Source organism: Xenia sp. Carnegie-2017, unplaced genomic scaffold (assembly GCF_021976095.1).
Source record: "Xenia sp. Carnegie-2017 unplaced genomic scaffold, XeniaSp_v1 HiC_scaffold_20, whole genome shotgun sequence".
Classification (NCBI taxonomy): Eukaryota; Metazoa; Cnidaria; class Anthozoa; order Malacalcyonacea; family Xeniidae; genus Xenia; species Xenia sp. Carnegie-2017.
In genome coordinates this window covers 5,094,895-5,119,418 of record NW_025813483.1, presented here as the reverse complement: position 1 = coordinate 5,119,418, position 24,524 = coordinate 5,094,895, and the positions used below count along the sequence as shown (strand labels likewise).

Genomic DNA, 24,524 nt, shown 5'->3' with positions numbered 1-24,524 from the left:
TGGGAAATATAGCTATCCTATATATTTAAAACAAAAAAGTCATTCGAGTTTTGAATTATAGGTTGAGTGGAGGATAAATGCGTCAACAAACTGTTTTAAAATTTGCCGTCAAAGTATTTATAGCAGAAATGGTTTTTGAATTGTAATATTTCGAATGATAATAAGTTAATCATCAAAATTTGTTAGAAGTTTTCTGGACTTTACTTTTTCAATTTATGCACAATCACGTGACATGCAATATAAGAAAGGGCGTTTTGTGATTGTAGAATAGGTTATTAAGTTACTGGGTCATTTGACTGGTGACTCAGTCGGACTATTTATACAACTCTTTACGCCTTCGTCCTTTGTTTTGAATTATTTGGAACACGAGCAAGCAATACCAGGGAAAATGGTTTTGAGTTTGTTGACAAAATTTCAACACTATGTCCGGAATAGGAAATTCCTTACAGTCCTTATGGTAAGTGATTCCATGCAAAAATTTGGGAAGCAAAGCCAAACTTTCATTTAACTTTATGTGTTAACATAAAATTAAAATGCACAATTTGCCATTTAAGTAATTAACCTTGCTATATTTTGGCTGTATTTGATATCTTTATTGCTCGAGTTAGTGAATAAACTGTGCATTGTATGATACATTTAAACGCATCGAAATACTTGCATTATGCGAAATGTTCTTCTCGTTTTAAAGATGAAACAAAACTTATTATTCGCTATCGGCAAAGAACAACGAAACCCAGTCATCAATCTCTTAAGGAATGAAACATGATGAAATCTGATTCATGAATTGGGCAAATGAATTCTTATTTTCGAATACATGCTTCGCTAGCAATCACAAATTTCAATAATTCGTCGGGTTCTGTACTTATTAGCTAATTAACATTGTTTATTGACTGCTTGGTTTTCAGATCTGCCGTAGTTTGTTGGCGAGTTGAAATGAATGACGCAAACAAAATATATTTATTTAATTTTCCAGCCTTGTACAAGTTACAATTATCATTTGTACAGGATTTATTCCAAATCATAACGTCAATTGATTATGAAAGTTATTAAACACGTGTCAACAATCGAATGATGAGCGAGAAATACATATTAATGTCCTTGTATGACGAAAACTTAAAGATAAAAAATCATCGATTTTAGCATTCAATAGTTTAAACACATATCAATTATTGCTTTCGTAAAATGTAAGAAAAAATAATAAGATAAAAAGGGAGTTATGAACATTTGAAATGTCTAATTTTCCTGTCCGCCATTAAAATCGGCCATTTTGAATATATGCAATAAGCAAAGTCTGTGACGTCATAGTCTTAACACAAGAAGCGCACATTGGAAAGTATACAAAATAATACATAAATAGAGCAAACAAATGTCAAATTCATCGAGTTCTAGCTCGCTCTCAGAGTCTTCGATCGAGACAAACGCATCGGTTTCTTCATCCGGAATTTGTGACGACAAATTCGAACGAATCTAATTCGGAGATTTTGCCATTTTCCGATAATATTGAGCCGCTGGCTTCGCCCGATGAAATTGCTGAGTACGAAGCTGCAGTCGCAGAAGACGGTGGGTTGAAGACATGCTGCAAGATCGTTTTGATGCCCGTGTTGATGTTACTTCATGGAAAGATGTTATTCTTAGAGTGTTACATTGATCTGAATCGTTTGCCGTTAGCTATGATAACTTTATGGAAACATACAATTTGGCCAATATTAAAAGTGTGAATGTGGCCATTGTTCGTTGGATTTCGTTGTCAACCCTTAAGAGTGCCGATGCTGCATGGAAATAGAGCAATGCCGTGGTAAAATGTATCAGTACGAAATCGATGAAAGGAAATGCACTTAGCAGCTTCGTTAGGCTTAAAGCCAGTTAGGTTTAAGTCTTCTTTGTTCATGCTGGATACTGACACTTCATTTTGTATTTCCTTTAAAACCTTAGCATAAATGTATATTATATATTCGAAGTTTGCCTGGATATATTATTGCTTCTCTCAAATTGTGTGAATTTATCATCTGCAATATATGTAGGTATATAATAGTTGTAACTTGTGATAACGCCGCTCTCTTGACGTTGTTGGTGTTGGTGATTTCTTCCAAATAGTAGGTACGGCACCAGGTTTCAGCCGTCTAGTCATACCACTCAAATGGAATAAACGTTCAAAACAATCTTCGAGAAGTGATTCGACCAAATCACAAATCGAATTTCGCGCGAACTCGGATTAAAGTTTGCTTCGTCTGACCAAATTTAACTCAAATTCTTCTCAAAGACTCGTCATTTGGGCTTTTATGCAAAGAAATGCCTGTACTTCAATCAGTTTTATTACTGCAATCTTGCCCGACACAGCGTGCTCGGATGTTAAAAAAATTTGTCGTGCCCATCTAACGAAACAAGCCATAAAGGTCCTTCGGATGAACATGGAACTTTGAGCTTCTTAATTTTCTTGTTGACTCCTTCAGGATCCATATCTGTTAATATATTTTACACCAAATGTCATGGGACTTTAATGTTATGCTGCGTTCTTAGTATATGATCTAAAGCTCGATATCCCAAGCATTTACCAGGTCCCTCCAGTTCTTTAGAAATTACGTCGGTTACATCTTCCAAAAAAAGTTTCATAATTGATATACTTAAGCCTAAAGTGCTTATACCGTCGACTAAGTGTTGCCATGCTCCTTGGACATTGGGGATTGTCACGTTTAACGAAGTCCAGAATTTCACATTTTTTTAAGTTTTCGCGGACGTACTTATACAGAACGTTTTTTAAACTTTCGTTGTTTTCCTACTTGAAACTGCACGCCATTCTTAAACACGATATCGATCTTCAAATACCCGCCTGTTACATATCGCAAGGACTATGGGACGTTTTATGATACTGTATCGATGGGCCCGTGAAAATTTCACTTCTTCTTGTCCGTAACAGTGATACAAAAAAAATCGAAACCAAGCGTAATCTGATATTATAATGAAAATATAAATTAAAGTCAATCTTCAAGTAGGAAACGAACTGAACTCGTTTTGTACGATTAAATAAAATTACGTTGAAATTAACATTGAGAATAATGTGATCTTTAAAATAAAAGCAATATTACGCAAATTAAAGCTAAACTAATGTGATACTGCTGGGCCGCCATACATTTCCCACATTCACAGCATTCATTCATTCCAATCATTAAATTGCTAGTTGAGGCGTTGTACTACTACTGTTTTAGTATACTGTACATACAGTATGATAAGGCTCCAAATCTGTACTCATATTGCAAGTAATGACGCAGACAAGAACGCTTCTGGACAGAAATATAGACGACTTTTCTTGTTGACAACTTGACAACTAAACGTAGTCGACAAGCAAAAACCACCGTCTGTGGAATAAGTTGTCGACAACTAAACGTGTAAAATTGTAGTTGTCGCGACAACAAGCGGTTTCCCTATTTTTCAATCACACAAAATTACACAAAAGTGTTGTTTGTCGACTACATTTAGTTGTCGACTACGGAAAGTTGTCGACGACAAAATACCTAGTCTGTGGAGGCCCTTAGCAATTTTATTAACAAACCGATGTAGAGAAATATATATGGACCGTGATATTGATGATTTTTGGTTCAATCAAGCAGAGAAAAATGCCTTTTTTTGTTTGTTCAGTGATATAATAGTTAGAAAACGTTAATATAGATACTTTTGAAATATTTTTAAAAATATACTATTAAATGTTTCATAAGCCGTCTTTTTGTCACATAGATTTTTCATGTTTCTCTTGGTGATGACAATCTTAAGCTGGTGCACTTCATTTTTTCAAAGACTACTTTAGTTGATTATTGGATTTCTTGTGTGATATTTCCGAGGCTTTGTGCAAGTGTAGCATGGCTGTTATCGCTATGCAACAACGCAGTCAAACAACGCTCATTTTCTCCTTACTGTGCAACCTTTAGGTTTGACATACCTTCGGAAATGAACTACCTATTTTGTAAAATTCAGCTGGTTCCTCCATGGACGCATTCCGATGTTATTTATGACGAATTTTAGCGATTGGGCTCAATAAGGCCAAGAAATAATAAGAAATAACGAGAGTTACAGCGGCTCCTTACCTTTCATTTCTTAATCTAAATACATCGGAATATAATTTGTATGCTAGAGCTAAATGTATATCCAAATGCTTTAATTACGGCTTTATGGTATTTTGCATTCAAAATCAAACAAAACAAGTGATGCTTGAGAAGCCCCTTCGGTTACAAATCTCAACTAAATGAAAAAATTTGCTTTTTTAAATTGTGCTACGAAATATGTGTTTCTAGCTCAAACATGGTTGAAAAATGCCTTCATTTAGGTTTTTCACACATAGTTTTGCGCTTCCAGTGAATGCAAAAAATGGGCAAAACTGAAAGCATTTACATATTATCTAAAATATGTTCAGCATTCAATAAAAATGAATCAACATAACTGGCGAAAATTGGGTACGAAAATTTTTGAAATACTTTTGACACGACTGAAACAGGCCAAATAAAAAAGCTCAACATGCATTAGTGGTGAACACTGCCCCAATGTAAATACGTTCTTATCACAAATTGGAGACGCTAATATATAATTGCTAAAAAAATGCATTTAAGAAATAAAAGATGTTTACTGTGTTTTCTCAGGCTTATGCAAGCCGAGGAGACCTTAGGAGAACTTGAGAGCAGATCAGTGCAAGCCGAGACCAAAGGTCCAGGGTTGCACGTGCTCGAGAGTTCTCACAAACGTCTCAGAGGTTTGCATCAGCCTGTGCAACACAGTAAACATCTTTAATTTCTTTATAAAATAACAATAATGCGAAAAAAGACAAACATTTCAATTTTTTTTCTTAAATGTATTCAAGATTGATTTGCAAATTCTCTTTGACTGATTGATTCTTTAGATTGATTTGATTGGTTGAGCTCAGATGTGTTTTGCATAGGCTAATGCAAACTTAGCTCTAGACCAATTAGCGTACGCGTTTCATTGTGTTTTTTATAACAAATATAAGTAACAAAACTATCATTTCTTTTCTCCGATTTGTATTGAGCTACTAAATTTTGTACATACAAAACGAGTTTGCGCCATTGGTTTACGCGGACATCCTTTTAAAGTTGGCACAATTTAAAATGGCTTGAGGCAATCTACTTTACATAAAATAATAATGTTTTCAGATGCAAATTATCACCGCTAGAGTAAATTCTGTCTAGTCGAGAAGTGAACTTTGTAAAAACGTTATAATTTCAGTCTCAACTTAAGCCACATTAACCATCTTATAACTTGAATTCATTCAATAAACATATTTTTTCAGTACGGACCCCCTAGACGGTAAATGAGTTGTATTTGAGTTTGATTCGAGTCAAATTGTTAACATTAACTGAACGGTTACTATGTTTGGATGGTTGATCCAAACACACGAAATTAAGCGAGAGTTAATACAAGCGTGCCAAGAAAGAGCCGAGCCAATATTTGCAAGTGTTTGTATCAGGCTTACTAAACACATAAAAATGATGAAATCTTGTAGTAAATATTTCACAAAATAACAACTAGAAGAAAATGTTGTAACTTGTAGCTCTATTTATGCAACTGAAGTAAGCTGCAATATGGCATCAAGCTATCGTGGATGCGTTGTAAACTGTCTTCGCACTGATTAGGTCAGCAATTACTGCGATACGAGGAAGTCGATCTGCCTCAACTCGCGAACACACTTTAAATATTGACCTAGGTTATTGGGAAAGTTGTCTTTACACCTGACTTTCCCTTTTTTTCTTTCTTTTTCTTTTTCAAGCTAGTAATTTGAAAGCTATCATGGATTTTTTAAACATTGATATTAGTTAACATTTTTATATTTGTATGCTGTGGTTATAAAAGTTGTACCATTTTTATCACTAAGTTTCAGGACTTCTCTATTTATGCAACAGGAAATGTGAAAGCCAAACTCTAACACTCTTTGACAATAATTTCATCAAATTTTAAGCTCACTTATTTGAATATTGACAACCAATTAAATTGACGGTGTTTAAAGCGCACTAGTTCATGGTCAGTGATGGAATAAAGAAATCCCCGTCTAGCTATTTTATTGTGAGTTCTTTTGAATTGGTTCAGTGAACCTGTGTATGAAATTTTCTTCGCAAATATACATATTGTATTTTTATTATTGTTGAAGTTATCAATTGAGGGTTCATCACCGGTTTTCCCAAGTTAGCAGCTATTCACATGAGGCCGGTATTCAGCGAGGCGTGGAATGATTTAAGTCATTGAAAGGAGTAAAACTACGAAAAACTTACAACCTTTTCTTAAACGTCATAAGTCATTTAGTCGTAATTTTCAAATCAAGCTACCTTATTTGTTTTATTTTAAAGGTTTTGTGAATTTGCAAAGTCAGAGCATACAGAAATTGTTCAAATAAGTTTTTGTTGTGAAGTATTCTTTTTCCATTTGCCAAAATGATTTAACGCTTCGCTGAAGTCGGCTACTGGAACAGCCCCTTAGTGACAAGAAAGTTTCTGACGCGAGTGTAAAACGATTTCTGTTACCACTGAACGACATGAATTGTGAGGCACTAAGGCTTGTAATAATAAAAGTTTGGCGGTTTTGAACCATAGGTCGAAAGATTTACTCATGTCTGAATCTGAAAAATTAACGATGTAACAACAAACGAGCACTTTTGACTTGGTAAACTTACCCTCGAAGTATTGTGGGCTCAAAGGACTTGCCAAAGATATCATGCTATTAATCATTTTCATATAGCAGAAATGAAAATGATTCAGCAGTGGAAAAGATAAGATGCAAGCTGAACCAATTTCTACAAGACGAAAATAAAATTTGAAAACAATATAGGCGTATTGCTTTATTGATGAGGGATATTTAGTTTAAACGTTCCTAATGAATATGTTGATGAGGGAAATTTGTCAGTAAACATCCCTGTGATAACAAAAGATCACGAGGCAACCATGTGATAAATGTAGTAAGTATATTCTTTAATTCATATGCAATGTTTGTCACGCATGCAATCTTGCGTGTGTTACGTATGAATGGTTTAATAGGTCTTATGTTTTGACAAGGTAGGCAAATCGCACCCAAAATTAACGGCCGTTAACACAAACACTTTCACGAAACCGTAAATATCTTATAAGTTCAACACGAAAAACAAATACATCTCATTAACAACGAATAATTTTACTGTATTTTTGCAGTTTTTGAACATTAAAATATGTTTCAATGCATATGGAAAATGCTAATATTTTTATGCTTTGTGCCAAGTATTTGCAAAACCTATGCTGGGGGACACTCTCCTCGTAATTCGTCATATTTTTGAATGCTCAAACCCTCGTAATTCGTCAATCTGCGATGCGTTTGAGCATTCAAAAATATGACGTTTTTTTAAATAAGTGTCCTAGCATAGGTTTTACAAAATATTTTCCACAAACCCTAAAAACATTCACGTTTTCATATGCATGCATATATTAAATTAAAAACCAAAAATACAGTAAATATTAGTGATAATGAGATGTATTTTATTTATTTTCCATGTACTGAAGAGATATTTTACGTTTTTTAAAGTGTTTGTGTTAACGATCGGTAATTATTGTGCTGAAGAGTTGCCTACCTTGTCAAGATCTAAAACTTTAAGACCATACAAACATGGAATTAACGTGAGATAGCGCGCCTGACAAACATAGCATACGAATCAAGTAATATATTTACTACATAAATCAAGTGCATAAAAGCCTAAACAGTAAAATAGATTTCTCGGCCTAAAATAGATCTATATGGAATTACTGCACAGTTCCTGATTTTATTTATTAACAAAAATCACTAACCTTCATTTAAGTTGGCATTTACTTCGCCAGAATTTCACTCTAAGTTATTTAATTTAGGCAATAAATCGTTTCAGCAATTTAAATTTCCCTTTTTTTAATGGCCTGGCTCAAGACAGACAAACGCAAATCAGAGCAAGCGTTTTTTGCTTATGCTAGTTAATAAAAATATTTGTAAAAAGTATTAAAATGCGTGCATGTTTGTTTTTCAGCGACTTTTCCAGCTGTTGATCATACCTCGCATTATGGCTACTGTCGTATTTATAATTTATGATATGCGTTGCATGATTCGCGAGAAGACGTCCGTCCTTAATTGTTCACAGAATCATAAGTTTGGTGATGCGTTAATATGGATCGGAGCGTGGCTTTTGATGTCCATCCTGTCATCGCTGATGCTTATCATTGTGTTTATATTCGATGATGATTTTGAAATTGAAAAGGAAAAATGCAAAAATATCTATAAGAAAGGTTCTTTCTTTTCTTTGGTTTTCCTAATGATACTGACATTAATATTTTACATTATACGCATATTTTCTGGGACAAAAATTTTTCAGTCTCTCCTTTTTTTTCTATGGGTTCCAATTACTACAACACTAGTTTGTGTTGTGAATTTTGTACCTCGGGTTATGCCACAAACCAAAGAAGTAAAGAAGATAGAGAGAAGGAAGAATTTGGTTTTGCCACAAACCGAAGGGAGTAAAGAAGGTGGGGAGAAGGGAAGCAGATGGAGCAAATGAAAATGGTGGAAAAAGTAAAGCAGATTGGAAAAATGGAGAAAGTGAAGTAGGTGCAGCAAATGGAGCAAGTGAAGATGGTATAGCATGTGGTGAAGGTGAAGAAAGGGAAAAAGTGGAAAATGCGTAGGCAGCAGATAAAATAAGGTGGATGCAAAAGGGCTTATTAAAGTGCAGAACTGATTCTAAGTTTTGGTTCTATTGGGTTGCAGTTTTAATCTACTTCTTTGAAGTATCCACTAAGTTCATGTCTGTATTGCTGGATACCGTACAAGACCTTGCACCTATTGTTAATGCCGCTATTCCTGAAGAAGCAGTTAACTTCAAAGGAGAATTCTCATTTGTTGTTTTGTAGATTGGCATTTCACGTTCGTATATTTGAATTTTTTACGACAAATTATTTCACGGTGACAAAGATCTGTTGTCTGAACCTTCTGACAGACTTAAAGATGATGGAACAAATGAAAATGCAAATATGTGGAAAAGGTGGAAAATGTAAAGAACGTGAAAAAGGTGGAAAAGTCAAACATCATTGAGCTTCAAGATGTTTGATGCAGCAACTACACGGGACCAGACAACTGAGCACCAACTTTTTAATATGCAAAGGCTGTGTAACAAAATAAATATTCGCGCAGCAATTTTAAACTAATAATAATATAATTTACCAGCTCATATCAATTGCAATTCTTCTTTTAATTAACACTAAACTTTAACATTGATATATCACACACGAGGAGTAACAATAAGTTTGTAACAAAAAATTGAGGATAATATGGCATGTAAGATTTGTATTAATAAAAAAGGCTTTTCTGCTGGAGGTTTTACTGAAAGTCATTTTGAAATATGTTCAATAGCGCAAACTTTATATGGTAGTTGTTCATCTTAGCAGGCATGTTACAAACAACTGCACAGTTAACCAGTTTCTGCTGTTTTTACAGGGTCAACCATTAGTTAGCTAGTAGGTTGATTGACTGTGAAACATGTAGAAGTATTTAAACTTTATACACAACTAAACAATGTTAAGGCCCGTTCACACGCTCCAATTTTTCGGATCCGATTGTTTCGGTTAAGACTTTTGGTTACTTGTTCAAACGGTCCGATAGTTTTGTTGACATTTATAATCGTTTAGATATTTATTGTCTTGAGACGATACAGCAGTCAGTTGCACAGCTAAGTAGACCTACAGTATATCCTGTACTGTGCTTCATTTTAGTCGGCTTCCTTTGATGTTGTCGGGGATGAAAATAGAACAGGTTTTATTGCCATCCGATTTTTGAGACGGATCCGACTGTCGGATGCTCACTCTAAACGTGTTCACACGATCCGTTTTGGGGATCCGAGAAATTGGATCGTGAACGGGACTAGTGGGACAATATTTACACAATTTCCCTATAGTCCTTACCCACCACTTGCTCTCATGTGTATTCGTCCAATAGTTTTGAACAATAAGTAAAAATAAATAGCCGTTTGGGAATAAAATCCACACAACTATGGACTCTTTCACTAACTTTCCTGGAGTTAATGCTTAAATAGGCTTGTAAACATAAGATGCTTAATCACCAATCAATCTGAAGCCATGCTATAATTTATTACTAAAGGTTTGAAAATCTTACTAAAAGGAAAAAAACCCTCCAAAAATTTACCAGGACCCAGCACAATCGATTCTGGTGTATCTTCTGAAGTGCAATATATAACACCTATTTCATGTGCATCTAAAAGTAGACTGTAACTCTAATGAAGATCCTTGAGACTAAAAAATGCATTCTATTAAAGCCGATTAACTTAGAAATTGATATTTGTTTATAACAGTGTGTCCTAATCGACAGCACTATCATACTAACTACCTAAAGTACTGTTCTTTGATTTTCCATGTGGATTCTTCCTTTATCAACAAAATCACACAATGCTATTATTGGCAGCTAACTAGAACAATGGCTCAAACCCATATTTCACATAACAGATTCATCTTTTCAATAAAACTGTTTATATAAAGACAACATAAAGATTGGCGAATTCAATGAGACGAAAAGTGAGTTTCATACATGAAGTTTTGCTAATACATGGCAAATGTATATACAGTCAAGTGAAACCTTGTTTATTAGATGAATCTCTGAATCTCTGCTATTGCTGCGAAAATAGAGCCATCATTCAAAATCATCATGAATTTGATAAAAATTATTACTAATCCTTTATTAACCAATTGAAGGTCTTTGATAAATACGGCAAACTCAGAGAAGCTAATGCAAATTTTGTTAAGTGTTTTTTCCACTAGGAGGGATTTTTCAAATTTGCAAGATCATTGGTTCAAAAACAATGACTATTCGTACGATATATTTCAACAGAGAAAGCATTTTGAACAAAAAGTAAGTTTTTATTACGATAAAAAGAAAAACACAGCGAACGTACACATGCGCCCACAATATAACTAATAAACGTAGTTAATACTTCATAACAACGTAGTTAAGAATGTTGAGTGTAATTTACAATACTCCACTCACTCAATATGTCATAATGTTTATACAAGTCCCAGTTTGCATCGCAGATATTCAAATTGTTCTTTTTAGTAATGGTTTTAGTAAAAATATCTGCCACCATTTCCTTGGTTGGACAGTACTTTATTTCGAGTGTTCATCTTGAACTTTCTCGCGCACGAAATGGTGTTTAATATCAATGTGCTTTGTCCGCTTGTGTAGCACTGGATTCTTTGATATAGCGATTGTACCTTGACTATCTTCATGTATGGTTGTACTTGAGTACAATCTATTTGTAGGTCTTTCATCAGTTGTCGCAGCCATACTAATTCTTGGGTTGCATAACACTAAAGCAATGTACTCCGATTCCGACGTTGAAAGAGCAACTGTTGGTTGTTTCTTGCTTGCCCAACTGATTGCACCACCTGACATTAAAAACATTTCCGGAATTTGTGCGTCGATCGTCTGTGTCAGAGGCCCAGTGTGCATCAGAGTATCCCTCTAAATCGATACTGGTTTTTTGGTACTGCAGGCTTAGTTTACAAGTTCCTTTCAAGTAACGAAAGATGCGCTTCACAGCTGTAAGATGTGCTTCATTCGGTGCTGTGTTGAATTTAGCTAATTTTGTTACTGCTTGAGCTATATCTGGACGGAGTAGCAACTGCGCGTATATCAAACTTCCTACCATTGACTGATATGAGAGGCATCGACTGATTTGCTGTGTCCATCTTCTTTATAAGTTTGACGCTTACATCCATTGGCGTAGACACTCTCTTGCGTCTTGTAATTTATACTTTTCAGAATCTTGTTGATGTATTGCTCTTGATTAATTTGTAACACACCGTTCTTTGTAGTAATACTAACTCCTAGGCAGTAGTGGAGTACGCCCATATCTTTCATCTTGAATTGGTTTGCCAAATTGGCCTTTAGATCATTCATCTCTTCTTCAGTTTCAGTCAGAGTATGAGTCATCAACGTGAACAGTGATAATCGCCTGCTTATCTTTGAAAACGAATGAGATACGCAAGGGTCTTGCTTCACTCCTGAACAAATCCTAATGATAACATAAACTCTCTAAAACCGTATTCCAGCAACGTGGACTTTGCTTTAGTCCATAAAACGATTTTTGAGACGACACACTAACTTTTCTTTTCCTGGTTTTACGTAGCCTTCGGGTTGTTGCATTTATATTTCCTCTTTCAATGTTCCATTGAGGAATGCCGTTACTACATCCATTTGATGGATCAACATACCTCGAGATACACCAAAGAAGCCAGAAGAGTGCGAATTGACGAAAAACGAACCACTGGAGAGAATGTCTCTTCATAGTCAATTCCATATTTTTGCAGAAAACCCTAGCCACCAGACGACCTTTAAATCTCTACCTTTCCTGTCTCATCGTATTTAACTTTAAAGACCCACTTGTAACTGATAGGCTTACGACCAGCTGGTAATTCGACTAATTCCCAGGTCTCATTCTCTAGTAAAGACTGGTATTCTGCATCTGCAGCAGCTTTCCATTCCGTTGCATATTCACTATTAGAGCATCTTTTAGGGTTCTGGCTCTGTGATCTCAGATACGTAAAGTGCTGTATACCTCGATGTAGTGATCCCAGCATACTCGTCGTGGTAATATATTGGTGGATTTCTCTCTCTTCCTGAGTGTTGAGGCTCATTTGGCGGATCTTGTTGTTCATTTCTGGCTGCACGAACTTGTCCTTTATTTCTGTTTCATCTTCAGCACACTCGGTAATATCTTCACCACTTCATTTGAGCTTTGTTGATCCAATCTGTTTTACTAAATGTAACGTCCCTCGAATAAAGACTTTTTGTCGATTCTCATCATACAGCCTGTATCCTTTCTGTAAGGCTGTAACCAGCATAAATCTCATCTTGACTGCCTTTTTGGTTGAATTTCTGGCGCCCGCATCACGAACATGAGCATAAGCAGTACAGCCGAAGAACACGAAAATGGGACACATTTGGCTTCTTTCCATACCATCTTTCATACGGAGTTACCGCAGTTGCAGTCATAATGACTCGATTTCTTATGTAGAATTATATAAGAACTCGTGTTTAAACATCAGATCACACCTGATGAAGACACTAGACTGAAGTATATATGAACTTAAGTTTCAACATCGATCACTCCTGATGATGACACTAGACTGGATTTTATAAGAACTCGTGTTTAAACATCAGATCACTCTAATGGAGACACTAGACTGGAGTATATAAGAACTCGTGTTTAAACATTAGATCACTCCTGATGAAAAACTAGACTGGAGTATGTAAGAACTTAGTTTCAACATCAGATCTCCAGATGAAGACACTTGACTGGAGTATATAAGAACTCTGGTTTCATGAGCAAGAAATTAATAAGTGTTCAACCATATTATATTGTTTCCAGGTAAGGAACAAACTCTTGACAAAATGGAATAAGTTCGTGAATCACTGGAATCTTTAGCTCAACTACATTTTGAATTAGATGTTGATGAATCACTTCGGTAAGTAGGGCATTATTGAAACAAAATTTTTGAAATGAAAACACTGTTTTCATGTATTCACCGTTCATATTGATTTAACTCAAACTGGTTTTAAATATCCATGGTTTGAGGTTCACCCTCAGTTTTGGGTTCAAAACATCACTATTTCATAAGCAATAAAATTATATGCAAAATGTAGAATTGCAAGTAAAAAATTTAATGCAAAATGCATAGGCTTTAATGTTTGCTCAGTGACTATAAAGTTTGTTTATTAACTGTGTAGAGCTTTCCACTGGCTGTAGAATTTGTTCAATGGTTTAGAGCTCAGTGGTTGTAGAGTTTGTAAAATTTTGCTCATGTTTTAGAAAAGAACACGAAGTGTGAAGAAACCGTAATCTTGAAAAACTCATGAAAGATGTGAGTATTTGAAGGATAGTCATTAGTAACCGTACTTTTAAAGTGTTTCAAGAACAAATGTACGTACATATCAAGTATTGGCAACTTTTTCCAAGTCTTCAGTTAAGTAGAAATCTTTGAAAGAACCGTCTTTAAACAAACGTTAATTTAGAGGGGGGACTGTTTTCATTTATTCTCTTATGCCAGGCTGATTTCTTATGAAAGTGACATGTTTGAAAGAAATTAGTCAAGCATAGTAGGATGTATGTTAACATTCGCTTGACGCCATGCTTGAAAGATATTGAAATGAAAAAGTTCATCAACGGTACTGCTAGACTGGTTTTCAGTCCTGAATTCCTAATCAGTTGCCTTCCATTGCTGGCTCAGATCAACTGTCAGCATGTAACAATAAATATAAATACATGAAACGCTACCTGTAATAGAAATGCTCATAAAAAAGCCAAATCTTTACATTCAGACACGCGAGGATTTTGGCATGTTTTCATGGATGTGTTTTTCGTTTGCGTGGAAAGACTGGTAACGACGTATCATGTTTGGTATTTTATGAAACTGCATCCACAGTTACTTACTTTTTCTCATTTTTGTGAGAAAATGATACACATGTCATTCCTCTTGGTTTTTTTTCGTATATCTGTGTAAAGTGTGTCAATGTCAATGGTTTAGTGGGTAGCCAGCCCGCATGTTTAATTAGGCTATGTAAATATTCCTCTTTACTCACTGTAAAACAATGTATTTCTAAAGAAGTAAATAACGATCATAGAAATTTACCTGCGCAAAATAATCTTTTCAATGTGTTTTTGAATGATTTTATGAGGGTAAGAAATTATAGAATACAGATTTGTCAAAGCTCAAAAATATGTTTTCTTTTTATTTTCAGCTTGAAAGTTAAGCTTATCGATGTATCCTTTTACGCTGCTGTTCAAGCATAAAGCTTCACTCCATCTTAGTTTTTCTGCATTTAAAATCGCTGACATAGGCAGCCTGCAAGATTACCATTCTACTCATTTCAGAATATCATTATTCAAGTCCCTGCAATCAATGCTGGTGATGCATCAATTTCTTTAAAGCGCACAGGTATGCGCATGCCTGACGACAACGGTTTCACCCTGTTAAAATATACTTTAAGTATACTAAACAGTTACCTCTGAGGGTGGGGTGGAACCGTGATTTGTGGGTAGCGCCAGTCCTTTTAAAAACTATTCAAAAACTATCACTGTAAGTTTTTTGTTTATTTGAAAAATCCTCTTATTTGGGGGTGGGGGTGAGGAGGGTTGAAAAATTTCAATGTATACTTGGCTTTGACCAATCATGGGACAAATGTGTAGGAGTAAGCGTTCCAGATGTATTTTAGTTCAATGGGCTAGGGGAGATAACCTTTCGAGCAAGCGTTTAGTTTTATTATCTTCCTTTCTATTTTATCCATGACTAGATTTGTCAGACAAAATCTTCATCAAAACGATCAAAGCTAAGTTAAAAATTGCTTTTTTTCGCCTTATAGTCCTTAGAAGAAGTTTGTTGCAACTTTTCAACATCAAACGTTATTAAGAATGCGTGAAAACTGTGTATATTTGAAAATGAGCATCAATGATCAAAACCTGAGGACAGTGGCTTTAATAAATTTAGTGTCAAAATTCATAGATGGCAAAGAAAACTTGACTTGTTGTCCCTCTAAGTAATACTTCAAATTAACTGATCAATTGACTAATTATAGACAACCTTTATTAGTAAAATCAAGTTTTTTGCTGTCTGCCATTCTTCTGTGTGAAATGCAAACTGTCAGATTAGTCGTTTCAGTTAGTTTGATATGTGTTCTTTCACATGAAACATGACATAGCCTTGCATTTAGTCGGAGACATACTAAAATTTGGACCCAGATTTACATTTAACTTGCGTTAAATCTTGTAAAGAATTATCCAGGAAAACATTCGTACCAAGTTTTGTGAAAAATTAGCCCACGAAACAAGTCTGACTGACAACGAGGCAGAAAATCTTTTCTCCTATCGACTTTCACCTGAGAGGTATGGTTTGATGGTTGACATGATTTATAACGGTTGTACTTAAAGAAATGTGGAACATAATTTCCATAATTTCGTGCTCTACATTGTCAGTCTTTGTACATTAAGAGTGGTTTTGAAATGTAGATGTGTAGCCAGTTCGCAAGTTATTTCGTGCTATGTACAATATGTCTGCGTTCATTCACTACATGGAAAATAGATTTCTAAAGAAAAAATGACAATCTTCTGTAATTCACATTGCGCGACCAAACTCGCTACGTTATTGTCTGTGTATATTTCATGTATTTTTCCAGCCCATTAATTCTCGATAAAGACCGAGCAAAGAGAGGTTAGTAAAAGGTATGTACATTATATGTCATGAGACATTTGTATATTTTCTGTTTGCTTTAGAACTTTAGAATTTTTTTCTAATGGATCGCTAAGTATGTGTTTAAAGTCAATCAAAGCATGCTAATTCATTTGGAACTAACGCTTACAACTGTATAACCGATACCATTGGCAAGCTCCTTCTCTTTTTCTTTTTCACCATATTTTCTCGTATTTTCGTTTCCAAAGATTTCATCTTTTCCATAAGCTTCTGTACTTTTCTCTTCCAATGATTTTACCTTTACTTCCTTTGGATGACTTTTTATACCAAGCTATAGAGATGAGTAAATTATTGGGCAAAAAGGTGTCTTTATCTAATGAATAACTTTTAGTTTTGAGATGGCTATACGGCGTCAAGCTTTTATTTCTTTGAAAAATGGAGAGGAACTGTTTCGAATCATCAGAAATATTCCAAAGAGCTCAGTGGGGTTTAAATGGCTATGTATTATATCCAAACAAAAAAATAAAATTAACAGGTGTTTATTCTCATTTCATATATATTTATTAAACAAAAATAATTTCTCAACAGAAAAACTGTTACTAACACTATAGTATAGTTAATTATATTATATGGTATAGAAAAATTACATGACTGTGGCTATACAAACATATTGAATATTAGCAACATGATTTATACTGTTTATATTTATTTTTGAATATGACTGCCAGAAATCTTTAACAATCTGTCAAATATGACAGCTCGAAAATATGGGTAAAATGGTCTCTACTATCAGTAATCAACTCTGTAGAGTTTTTGCATTAAGGATTGACTTCAAGTTGATTATGAACCAATTCTAATTTAAGCTCATCACTTATAAATCATTATTAATTTTCCAGCATCATTCTAGTATGACAAAGCGCAGCCAAATTAGCTCATCTGACATAATTGTTATCTTAATTCATATTTTTTAAATGTAAAATTGATACGAACAACTTACATTCTTAACTTCAAAACCTGTTTATATTAGATGTTAGTACTTTGTTTTCCACGCAATTTTGAATAAACATTCATTTGAATATTGACTATTATGTACTTCGTGTATTATTTATGCTTATGTAAGATCATTCTGACAAAATTTTACGAGTCAATAGTTCATTTATGCTGAGGTCTTACAATTTTAATTAATCTATGGCTAATTACATTTCTTCGAGTAATTTCAATAATAATGTGTTATATTTCATAACTAAAAGCCATCCTTTGTGGTTAGAAATCGATCCATTCTAACAGTATATCACGATCAATGTTCACTACGGAAAGTGTACTGGGGTAAATGTCCCAAGTAGTTATATAGTTCTATAGTTCAAAATGGCCTGAAAGAACCAGAACTTTGTATACCAGAGTTTGTTTACTCCTAACTATTTGCTTTTTACGATTTTACTGGCAGTTTTATGAAAGCTCCATCGAATACCCTTTGCACTTTTACATAATGACTAATTTTACATAAACATGGACAATACAATACTTAATCAAACATACAACACAAGTAGCTAAAGAAAAATCTAGGCTAAAACGTTCATTCTCAATTCTCAATGGTGATTTGTGAAAGAGCGCAATTTTACAAAAACTTCCAGGAGCTTACTTGCTTATTTTTTTATAAATGCATCAAGCAACATAAAATTCCAAATACTAAAAACACTATTATCTTTAAATATTTCAAAACTGCTTTGTCTGATTTATAATTTAGAGTATCATGTTTGTAAATGATTATCGTCAGGTTAATAAAGTCCTGAAAAGGACTGTGCATTGTTGTTGACTGGCGTTTCAACAACCTTAGCGGTAATCATCTTAGAGTCAAATGAGGAGTAAACGCCAGGTTAGCCGTATTTGTTATCTGGTTCTTACGTCATTGTATTTATGTACAGGAAATGTGTATTGTCATTGTGAATTAGGTATGAAGTTAAATATTTATTTTTAGTTGTGATGTGTGATTTAGGTGAGATTGTTTTTTTTTAGTTGTAATGTGTAGATTGTCAGTTGTGTATTGTCATTGTGAATTAGTGTGAAGTGTAATGTTTTAGTTGATCGTTTTGTTTGTATTGTGAATAAGTCGTTTGTAAAATGCCGGTAATTGCTGTGATCTGTTCAGGTGGGTTTGTTCAAGTTGGTATACCAACTTTTTAATGTAAATAAAATTGTCTATAGTCAGTGCTGTAAGTAATGCATTTTGCCGAGTCCCAGTCAATGTTGTGCTTTGCGATTCGGTGATGTTCGGCAATGTGTTAGATTTTGTCTTGTTTCTTAGCAGCTCGTTTGTTTTGAGTAAGTCTTATGTTTAAGTTCCTGTAGTTTCCCCGATATTGGAGGCGTGGCAGTCAGACAGTTTATTTTTGTAGAATGCACCTTGTCGTTCGTTGGATTTTTCTTTGTCCCTTATGGTACTTCCAGTACTTGTCGTAACGTTGTGATTGGTTTATGTGCGATACGTATGTTGTATGGTCGTAAGTGCAAGACCAGTCTCAGACGTACCTTTGATGTAAGGTGTCGTTGCTGTTGTCACCTGAGTTGTTCGTTTCGTTGGGTTCGACTGCTTTCCGACTGCCGCCTCCTATATCGGAAACTGCCAGGAACTTAAACGCAGACCTCAGACAAACGAGCTGCTGAAACAAGACAAAATTAATCCACGTTGCCGAACATCACCGAATCACAAAGCACAACATTGACTGGGACTCGGAAAAATGCATTACTTACTGCACTGACTATGACAACGGCTTACATTAAAAGTTGGTATACCAACTTGGAACAAGCCCACCTGAACAGATCTTAATTACCGGCACCTTACAAACGACTTATTCACAATACAAACAAACGATCAACTAAAACCTTACACTTCCACACTAATTCTATGACAATGCACACAACTGACACTTACATTACAACTAAAACAATTCACCTAAATCACACATCACAACTAAAAATAAAATGTTGCTTCACACTAATTCACAATGACAATATACATTTTCCTGTACACACAATACAATGACGTAAGAACCGGATAACAAATACGGCTAACCTGACGTTTATATTCTGAAGATGACTACCGCTAAGGTTATCAGAACGTCGATCAACAACAACAAACACTCCTTCTCAGGTTTTATTAACCGGACGTTCATCATTTTACAAACGTAACGATGCTCCCGGGTTCCAACCATTTATTTAATTTAGAGTTTAACACATACCAAAGTGCTGAAGTTGGGTTAACCTTTTCTAAGGACATCTCCAAACATATTACGACAGTCCGGGCTCAAACTATTCACTTTAAAAGATGGTGTACATAATTGCTCTTTCATTAAACTTCATTTAAGTTAACAGTAAAAAATTGCGCTCGCTGTTGTTAAATTTTGATGAAGGATAATAAAATCATTGAACCAACCATCTGTAACGACAGGAAAATTGGAATGAGGAAATTAGGCAGTTTCATTTCCAAAAGATATTTGTCAAATCAAGATCACTAGACTTGAGTCAATGTTCTCCACCAAATAAGAAAATAAAAGAAGAAAGTCAAATTTTAAGATTATTAAGGTTGGTTAATATGTACTTTTATTGCTTGTTTTAATACTTTATACCATTATGTATAACGCCAGTAATAAATAATATAAAGATTCACAAGTGTATAATGCACAAAATACAGAAGTACACAAGTAATAAATGAAATACAGATATTTTCTCATAAAGAGATTTTTCCTAGCTATATTGTTTTATGAAAAAATTTAAAGATAAAGTTCATTTATAAAGAAATATATATTTATCATTTTAACAAAATATGATGGCGGAAGTTAGTTTCATTAACATACACATAAAACTACAGAAGCCTTTTAAATTTGCAGTAATATCAAATTTTTTTTCATTATTTAAGTTTTCATAACACTAGTTATAAATTATACAGCCTACAAAGTCCGTTTTCGCAGCCAGTGAATATAGACACTTTGTTAAAAATGTCGAAAATGAGAACTATTGTCAACTTTAGTCGTACTTCGGAAGCTCAGAAGCTGGCAAGCAAAAGCCAAAAATGTTTCCCTAAAAATAAATCTAAAACAAACAGCTTGAAATAAAGATAGATACAAAATAACTTGGCTTAAATACGTAAATTATTGTGTTAAACGTTAAATGCGTTTACGCTCTTTATAGGATTGTCAACAGGAGGTTAGAACATGCATTTCTCCGTTGTAAACGCAAAATCTGCCACTAGCGTTGTGAGAATGCATTATTCAGTATTTACTTATTAGTATGCGTCAAAAATAAATGCTACATTCAATGTTAATTACAATATCTACTTCGATGTAACGAGGCAGATTAAAAATTTTCCTGTTGCAAAATTCCGGTCTAAAGGCAAAATGGTTTCTAAAGGCTTCTTTGTACCCCAAATAGTTCTGAAACAAATATCGAATTACATCTCTTCTTGGAGCAATGCTGTAAATAAGTCATGAAAATAGTCATAACTAAAAGCTCAGGAGACAAGACAAATGCAAAAGCAGCAGGCAATCACCAATTTCAATTATATTTCGTTCGTGCATACGGTACTTAAGAAAAACTTAAACTTAGTAAGAGCAGTATACTTGTATTTAATCAGATTAGTGTATTTACCGTAAATTATTTATTGGTTGATTCATTTCGCTCACGGCAGAAAGCAAAATGAGCAAATTTCTTTCAGTCTTACAATTTACAAATATTTTTTTGTGCAATTTACATGATCTCAAATTACAGCAAATACTCACACAATATACGAATCAAATATATGAGCAGGAAATACAATTAATTATTTTCAGATACTTACAAATGCGTTAAAGGACACATGCAACATAAAATTCAGTTGTTATATTTGTACTTTACATGAAAGTATAGCTCCAACTAAAGTTTAATAAGTTTGAGACTCAAAGGATAAATATTTTTTGAAGATATGGAGGTTTAAAGTTGATGCTTTACTGATAACGTATTGAAAATACCCGACGAGTAGCGACAATACCGATGTCGTTGTGACGTAATAGTTGACATTCGCTTAACGCAGTCAATTTGCGCGCTAGGTAAAATATATTGGTAACTTCTTAACAACGCGACAATTTAGCATTAGAAATATGGTTTATTGTGCCGCATTTAGTGTAAAACGGTTCTTCAGAACCACGAAACACCAACAAAAGGTTTCTTTTTCGTTCCCGAAAATAAGCGTATGCGAGATATTTGGATTGAAAAAATCCGACGCAAAATTGGAAGCCAACAAAAGTAAAATTGTTCACAACATTTCGAGAGTTCGTGCTTCGTGCAAAATTTTGAAGCGATGCAATCAGTGGGATGGACAGCAGGACGGCTTCGCCTTAAGAAGGATGCTGTACCCACGATTTTTTGAATACTCTTTGGAACCCACAAGTTTAGCATCCTAAAAGGAAGCAGCCAACAAATGTTAGAACTGCATTTGAAGAGACGAAGGCAAGAATTGAATATTATAGTTATAGTCAGCAATATTTGTTTTACATTTATCAAAACTAGCTATATAATCACCATGTCAAAACAAAGACCAAAAATCGAGCACTACTTTGATGTATGGCATGTAGCAAAAGGTATAGATTGTCATAACAAACCAACCTTTTACATTTCATCAACAATCAAAATCAACAGGAATCAAAAAGAAAATTTAGCAGCATCAAAAAAGTGGTTTACAAATTATTGTCAATTAGGCCCAATCAATTTCAACTGTATACTGGTAATGCTGCTTCCAGCAATGGTGATGAAAGAACTTGTCAAGGCAAAGTGGTTGTCAGTTCTCAATCATATATGTGACATCCATGAGGGACATAGTGATGTATTCCCAAAATGTGAACATGATATGTTAGAGCCTAGAATGTGGATAAAAAGGTATTATGTAAAATATAAATTTCAAAGTAACATCAACATTCTTTTCTTTTGTTAACTAACTTCTGATCTTAGGTTCAAAGCATGTTGAGCGTCTTCGATTATTGAGTCAAGTATCTCATGAGAGATATTGGACTCAGTTATCAGAAGCAGACTTCATCCATCGAAGGTTTCCACCAGTGGTGATTCTTTTGCATAAAACATACTCATTTTTTTCTACAGATCAATGGAAGCAAGGTAATATATTTGCCAATGTGTATGATTACTTAAAAGTCATTGCAAAAGCAATAAGTTGCAATAGTTGTAAACATAAACTTAACATTCATTTGTAGATTGTTTTATTGCTGCTCTTCATTTCAATGAGAATGGAAATAAACCTCAGAAAACGAAATGATGGGCAAACAGAAGAGGCATTGATTTGGAGAGTGAAGCATTCAAAGTCAAAGAAGGACAAGGTGTCATCAAACCAGTGAAAGTTAATGGCACTTATGGTTAGCACAGAAAAATAAACTTACCTTTTCTCAAAGTGCAATGCAAAGCCAACATAAATAATGATTTGCTTTTCAGGATATGTTAAGGACTTGATGAAAGAAGTTTTGTACTGCAGACGCATTAATCAACACTCTCCAAAGCTCTTGATATCGCTGGAGTGAAAGAAATACCTGTCCCATTGACTCACCACAAATCAAAAATCAACAAAGCTGAAGCCATTAAGCAACATAAATCTCGCTTTAATAAATAAAAAGAAATAACGTCCACATGAAATAAACATAATTACAAATGAACAGACTTTGTCATACGCCATAAGCCCTACCATTCAGTAGTGTTGAGCATATTCAAATCCTTTGTATTCTCAGAAGGCAGAAGAAGCTCGGATTTTGTCCACAGGTATGGGTAGTCGGTACTTTTTTCCCAACCTGCCATGCACTCAAGCCGTCCACTGTCGGTACGCCGTGTAGCGTAATGCTCTGAACGATACAAAATTTTGTCTAAGATACTTATCGGCATTATACACTTGTCGACATACACGTAATTACACCTAGGTAATATTTACTCGTTTTCTTCACTCTCAGGCATAGGTCCAATGTCATGTGTGTACACGACCATAGCTGTTTTAAAGACAGCTTCGTTTAGTACATACTGCAAACTCTTCCTCTTGTGTGATGCAAATATGATCGCCATGTATCAGAGGATCAGTGTTGTTTACCTCTTGGCAACATATACTTTCCCGTCCTGTACTCATGACCACACAAAAGCCACACTCGCACACCTAAAAGATAAAACATTCCTTCTGCTTTGGGAAAAACAATGAAGCATCAATAAAATGCAACTAACCATTCCAACATTTCCAATTCTGTGGATGTATTCATCTTCGCTTTCCGATGACGAAGAATTGTCATTACTATGACCACCTTCCGCGTTGGCCAAGGCTCAAACATGTAAGGTTGTACCTCATTTATTGACGACAATATCATAATCGGCTTCTTCTTCAGAAGAATCCATTAATTTTGTTAAATAAAAACAGTAATAGCAAATTACCGAAAGCCGTGCAAGAATTGCGTGCAAATCGTAGAACGATGAGAACGAAGCTTGTTTATGTAACTATTACGTCTCTTTCCCAGTTCCCAGACTTAAGCAATCTCACGGCGTTTTAGCAATGGTAATCGAATATCGTGTTTTTACCGATTATAACCCTAAATATCTTTTTAAATATTTCGCGGACGACTTTGAAACTTGGTACGTCTTATTTTTACGCTATAAGGCATTACAATAAAATAAAGTTGTCTTCCCAGCTTGCATGTGTCCTTTAAGTATTTTTCTTCAAAAATTAAATATTATTTGCAGGACACAGAATACTGGAATGTATATTCTTTTAGAAGAAGTTACTAGAGAAAAGTAACAACAAATATCACAACCAGTTGTATATTATTTTAACCAGTACAAGTTACGTAAGTGTGTTACATTTATTTAAATGGACGACATTTCATTCGTCATCAACTATTTTAAAAGATAAGTTCTTGCCAATTTTTCATGTAAATAAAACACAGTTATCCACAAGTTAGATTTCTCTTTTCTCACCATTGAAAACATCGCACTTCCATTAAACACTTTATTGTTTATTATCAAATAAATTTGTTATTATAATAAAGTTGATGCTAAGTTCACCATGAAAGTCTTTGTGCATATAATTATGCAAGCCTGAATATGTTCTTTGAGACAACAGAATTAGAACATGCATTTCTCCGTTAATAAACGCAAAAAATCTGCCATGGCGTTGTAGGATGCTGTAGTAATGTTTATTAGTATACGTCGAAAAATAAATACTACATTCAACGTTAATTACATCTACTCGGATGTAACGAGGCTAGATCAAAGAGATTTTCCTGTTGTAAA

General features: G+C 34.5%; 1 protein-coding gene and 1 long non-coding RNA gene across 2 annotated transcripts; both read left to right on the top strand.

Moving 5' to 3' along the window:
• The first annotated feature begins 296 nt into the window (after positions 1 to 296).
• Positions 297 to 8,632, top strand: LOC124441971. Its single transcript, XM_046992453.1, has 3 exons — positions 297 to 457; positions 8,012 to 8,267; positions 8,397 to 8,632. The coding sequence occupies exons 1-3, from the start codon at positions 389 to 391 to the stop codon at positions 8,534 to 8,536; spliced, it is 465 nt and encodes a 154-aa protein (XP_046848409.1). The 5' UTR covers positions 297 to 388; the 3' UTR covers positions 8,537 to 8,632.
• A 5,249-nt stretch (positions 8,633 to 13,881) lies between these two features.
• On the top strand, positions 13,882 to 15,431 carry LOC124441089. Its single transcript, XR_006946866.1, has 3 exons — positions 13,882 to 13,907; positions 14,785 to 14,806; positions 15,346 to 15,431. It is a non-coding gene; the product is annotated as an uncharacterized LOC124441089 (long non-coding RNA).
• Positions 15,432 to 24,524: the final 9,093 nt, after the last annotated feature.

Coding starts and splice junctions, on each gene's coding strand:
- LOC124441971 (XM_046992453.1), top strand. CDS start 389: ATGGTTTTGAGTTTGTTGACAAAATTTCAACACTATGTCCGGAATAGG. Junction 458..8,011: donor AATTCCTTACAGTCCTTATG/GTAAGTGATTCC, acceptor TTTGTTTTTCAG/CGACTTTTCCAGCTGTTGAT. Junction 8,268..8,396: donor CAAAAATATCTATAAGAAAG/GTTCTTTCTTTT, acceptor CTACAACACTAG/TTTGTGTTGTGAATTTTGTA.